The following is a 5,242-nucleotide window of genomic DNA, read 5'->3' on the forward strand; positions in this document are numbered from 1 at the left end:
AAATAATTATACTGGGGCTGGAAAATAAATGTTACATTGTATATTCAATGTTACATTATATTCAATGTTACATTGTGTATTCAATGTTACATTGTATATTCAATGTTACATTGTACATTCAATGTTACATTATAATAATGTAACATTGAATATACAATAATGTATTGTATATTCAATGTTACATTATAATAATGTAACATTGAATATACAATAATGTATTGTATATTCAATGTTACATTATAATAATGTAACATTGAATATACAATAATGTATTGTATATTCAATGTTACATTGCAACTGGTTTGCAGTCTGGTGGAAATCTTGTAGTCTATACTGTACTGTATGCATGTGTCCAAAGCCCATTAAAATCTGTGTCGCTTATAACCACTTTCAACCATTATTTTACACTTGGGCTATCAAACTAGCAGATCTACAAGCTCATATATACCGTGTCACTTAGTGCCGCGCTATACAAGCTTGTAGATCTGCTATTATTGGGAGGGGGTGGGGGGGAGGCTTCAAAATTAGTGCAAATCTTTGAATATATTATATGTTTTTTTAACTAAAGTGTTTGCTTTTGGGGGTCCCTGGAGCAATATATTTTGAGGTGGGGGGTCCATGGCTAAATACATATAGTCTTGGCATTAAAATGTTTGAGCACCACTCATATAGCAACATTTTACAGAAAACTGACATTTTGTAGACTCGGTATGGAACCACTTTAACCATTATTTTATGTTTTAACTATTAAAAGAAATAGCAGATCTACAAGCTCGCTGCGAGCTTGTATATAGGGAGATCTTGATTTCTTTTGCTAATCTTTGAATATATCTTTTTAAAAGTTTTTGAAACATTTGTAACTCAAATGTTTGCTTCTATGGGGGGTCCCTGGAACAACATATTTTCTTTTGCGGCCAAATACATGTAATTTTGGGACATTTATAGAATCGGGTCAAAAATATTCAAAGACTTGCAAAGGTTTTCAACATTTTTCAAAAATAGCAGATCTACAAGCTCGCACGAGCTTATCTGCTATTTTTTAATAGTTAAAGCATAAAACAATGGTTAAAGTCATAATGCTTTCCAGGTCTTAATGGATTTAAAGGAGTAGTTCACCCAAAAGATGACTTATTATTTTCTATCACGTACATTTTGTTTGGTTTTGTGAATAATGTGATGACTGGGGTAGAGATGCTATAATGTCTCTGGTAACAGGAGACTCCGCCAGTCATCACATTATAGACCCACCATCAGCAATCCAAGAAAAACAACAAACTCTCCATTAATCCAAGGCTTGGTGTGGTGTGTAACACTGAACAACTGATAGAAAATAACTAAGACATTTTCTTTTTTTTTTTTGTGGTTGAACTACTCCTTTAACCCAGTGGTTCAAGCTTTTCAGACTGTGACCCCCCAAATAATCATATTTTAACTGGGGACCCCCGCACCCTGACGAGTACTAAGAGTTGAGGCATTACATTTTGTATAACACTGTTCTATTATGAAAATAGCAGATCTACATGCTCACAACGCCTCGCAACCTCACAATTTCTGCCTCTAATATTTGACAATTTGGCCAATGTTTCATTTTAGACATGTGCAGATAGTCTCTATACACACTGTTGAGAGAGAAAGCAATGTTGCACATTAAGTTAATCATCTGGGGACCCCCCCACAAATAATTTGGGGGTCCCGAACCACAGGTTGAGAACCACTGCTTTAACCACTAAAAAACCCCATCCTCTGGTATTGCGGTGAAGGTTTTCTCCATTGAAAATAGCAGAGCCAGGTTGAGAACACTGTCGCAGTGTTTATTTTTTACAGCAAAATTATGATTTAGTCTTTTGAATAACGCACATTTAGTCTTGAAAATTATTTAGTCTAGTTTAGTATTAGTCAACTAAATATCAAAATCTCAAAGTATTTTATAAGTATAATAATATTTCTTTATTTGTAACGCACTTTATATTTGAACAAATCTCAAAGTGCTACATTCAAATGGGCACAGAAACTAGACAAAACAGCAGGATTTAGTCTTAGTCTTATAGTCTTTGTCAACTAAATTATCACTGCTTTGTCGATCTGCTATTTTCAGCGAAAGCTTTCCCCGCAATGACAAGAAGAAAAAAGAAAAGACCCTAGTATAGAGCCCTGGGGGACCCCGCTCAACCATAATATAGGGTTAGAAAAAAACAAAATTTAAAATAGTGAAAATAGCCAATGTATGCAATCTCTTGATCGCATGCGACGCATTATATGAGCTTGTAGATCGACTATTTTGACTAGTTTTGTGCAGCACTCTTGCGTGATGAAGTATGGCCTATTAGAGGGGTGGATGAAAAGGAAAGCCAGCAAACATGTGTAAATGATACCAATGCCAGGTTTTCTGCCATGACTGCAACAATACTGCTGTGAATTTTAGCTCAGCGTTCTGCTGCTTAGTTATTTATTGTTGTATTTTGCTCCAAAGCTATATATTTTTCGTTGACTACATTATGAGGTGTCACTCTGTTTTACATATATATTTTCAAGCTTTAAAAAAAAAAAGAAGAAATGTAAAAAATAAATAAATGTACAAACATTATTATACTGTGTAAACAAATGTACAGCTTGCACCGTGGCGGGTCTATACTGTTACTCGTCAGTTTAAGACCAATCGACCGTTAATATTCATTATTATTGTTGTCGTTATTATTAATATTATTAATATTATTATTACAGTTTTCAGAGATATTTTATCACCGCCCCGAGAATTCCAAAATAAAAAAAATAAAAAAATAAAACCTCCTTTTAAGTCACATTAATATCAATTAAATAAACCTCATTATTCCATCATTATAATTATTATTATTCACATCTTCATATCATTGTTATTACAACATTTTAGAGGCTTTTTTAAAGGGATATTGCTTGTTTTTTTTATAACAAAACCAAATAGAAAAAAATAAATTGCAAAAGAGGTCAGCGATTTCATTATCCATACAATATGAATGTTTTTTTTAAGGTTAATTATTTCTATAATATTATATAATGATAAACTGTGTTGGACATTGAATATGAACGTGTTATTATTATTATTATTATCATTATGATAGGCGGGCCGTCATGCTGTTTACAGGCCTCATGCACGTTGCCTTTAAATTAAGGCCTGGAACGACTAGAACCATTATTTTATGCTATTAAAGAAAATAGCAGATCTACAAGCTCGCGGTGCCGCGCTGTGAGCTTGTATATCTGCTATTTTTCAATAGCTAAAGCATATAGCATAATGGTTAAAGTTACAATGCGTAATAATTCGTTCCAGGACTTAAAGGGTTAACTCGCTGCTATAACATGCTGTCCAACCAACACTGAATGAAGGCCCTGTGTTTCAAAAACTAAACTAAACAATAGCCAAAATAGCAGATCTGCAAGGCCACTGCGCATTGTGAGGCGGGGCTTGTAGTAGTTGTAAGTCTGCTATTTTCGCTATTTTTTGTTTTGTTTTGTTTTTGTTTCAAAACATTAGATTTTCATTAGATTTTAGTTTTTGCAAATGTTCGCCTATATATATGACATTTACACATGCCCAAAACTATATCCAGGTCCAAGTCCAGGGTTGAAATGGTTAATTCTCCATAGCATAGGTTGTTAAGAGAATGCATGGACTGAGGCCTTATAGGAGAAATAATAAAACAAATAATTTAAAACTTTTTGCATAAATTAATAAGCCTTTCTTTTTTCCCCCCCTCATCATAATTATAGAGTTTGCCAAGATGCCATATCCATTATTATTAGTCACTTCTAATTGAAGACAATTATTACATTATAAATAAAAAATAAAATAAAAAATACTAGATTTTCCTGTGTGTGTGTGTGTGTGTGTGTGTGTGTGTGTGTGTGTGTGTGTGTGTGTGTGTGTGTGTGTGTGTGTGTGTGTGTGTGTGTGTGTGTGTTTGTTTGTTTGTTTGTTTGTTTGTTTGTTTGTTTGTTTGTTGGGTGGGTAAATGCTGCCAATTATGAAGTAGTAATATAATAATAATAACAATTAAATAATAATGGATATCGAATCTGCATTCAAACTCTGCACAGACAGCAGTGCGTGTGCAAAATACAACCCTCGGTGTTAATTTAACTAAGAGTGTAAAATAGCTTAGAAATGCATACAAATGACCCTTGCGCGCGGGTCCATTTGGTTCCATTTGCACTCTCAGTTAAAGCATGGATAAATAAACACCTTTGCATGGTCGACTTTCCCCCTGAGTAGATATGCTTGCAGGCTTTAATTAATTAACGCTATGATTCATTTTAATAACCTGATTGTTTATGGCATTAAGGCGTGCTTTGTTTTCCCTATACCTCCCCCCAAAAAAGATGATTGTCTCCTATTTTATTCTTTCTAAATGAACACTCATCATAATAAATAGCTCATTAACGATTCTCTTTTTTTCTTTTCGAGTTTTGCACGGCTGCACACATAGAATTTAAATACAATGTATACAATAAATACAAAAAAGAAAAACATAAATAAACCAACAGCTCAAATAAGAAAGTATACCGGATTTTTTTTGTTTTGTACAAGATATAAATAGCTTGAAATATAACTCCTCGTTACCTTTGGCAAGTCTAGTTTGCAACAGTTCCCCTCGGGTAACAAAACAGTTTGTCCCTTTTAATTTTTAACGCAAATAAAAATAATAATACCAATTAGGATAATAATAACAGGAAGAATAAGTCCCCTTCGGGGTATAGCATATATGGCCATAACCATGGACAGCAAACGTGTTTTTTAAAAGTTTTTTTCATATAGATTGTCATCGTCTTGATAATATACCCGGTATTATTTGCCCTTAAATATAACGTCTTTTTGCGCGCGTCCAGGCGCCACAGAATGAAAGAAAAGAGATCGATAAAGTTATGAATAAAGTTCCTAATGTAACTCTATGAGGGAGGGGGGGAGGAACAGGGTTCAGTTTAGGAAGGCGTTGGGAGTCACCGTCACCCGCTTTTGGTGCGACAGCACCCCGGGGAACCCCGCGGAGACGCCCGGCGCAAAGGCCGCTAACGAGCCGCCGGCGCTCCTCAGCGAGTCCGAGAGCAGCGAGGAGGCGGGCGGGGAGCTGGCCTGGATGGAGCCGTAGCCCCCCGTCGGTCCTCCTCCTCCCACCGCGCCGCTCTGCCCAAGGTGCCCCGGCGGCGGCGGCGGGTGAGCCCCCGAGCCGGGGTGTTGGGACGCGGCGTGAGGGTTGGGCTGCGGCTGGTG

The 5,242-nt window shown here is 36.0% G+C and overlaps 1 protein-coding gene across 1 annotated transcript in view; it reads right to left on the minus strand.

The window, feature by feature from the left end:
• Nucleotides 1–4,948: 4,948 nt before the first annotated feature.
• foxg1b (forkhead box G1b) overlaps nucleotides 4,949–5,242 on the minus strand; it is a gene marked incomplete at both ends in the record, with an annotated part of 1,566 nt that continues 1,272 nt past the window's right edge. Inside the window, one exon of the mRNA XM_080740120.1 lies at nucleotides 4,949–5,242. This exon is cut by the window's right edge and continues 1,272 nt beyond it. Coding sequence (XP_080596246.1) covers nucleotides 4,949–5,242 — 294 coding nt within the window.

Source organism: Nannobrachium achirus (genome assembly GCF_963921795.1).
Source record: "Nannobrachium achirus genome assembly, chromosome: 13".
NCBI classification, from domain to species: Eukaryota; Metazoa; Chordata; class Actinopteri; order Myctophiformes; family Myctophidae; genus Nannobrachium; species Nannobrachium achirus.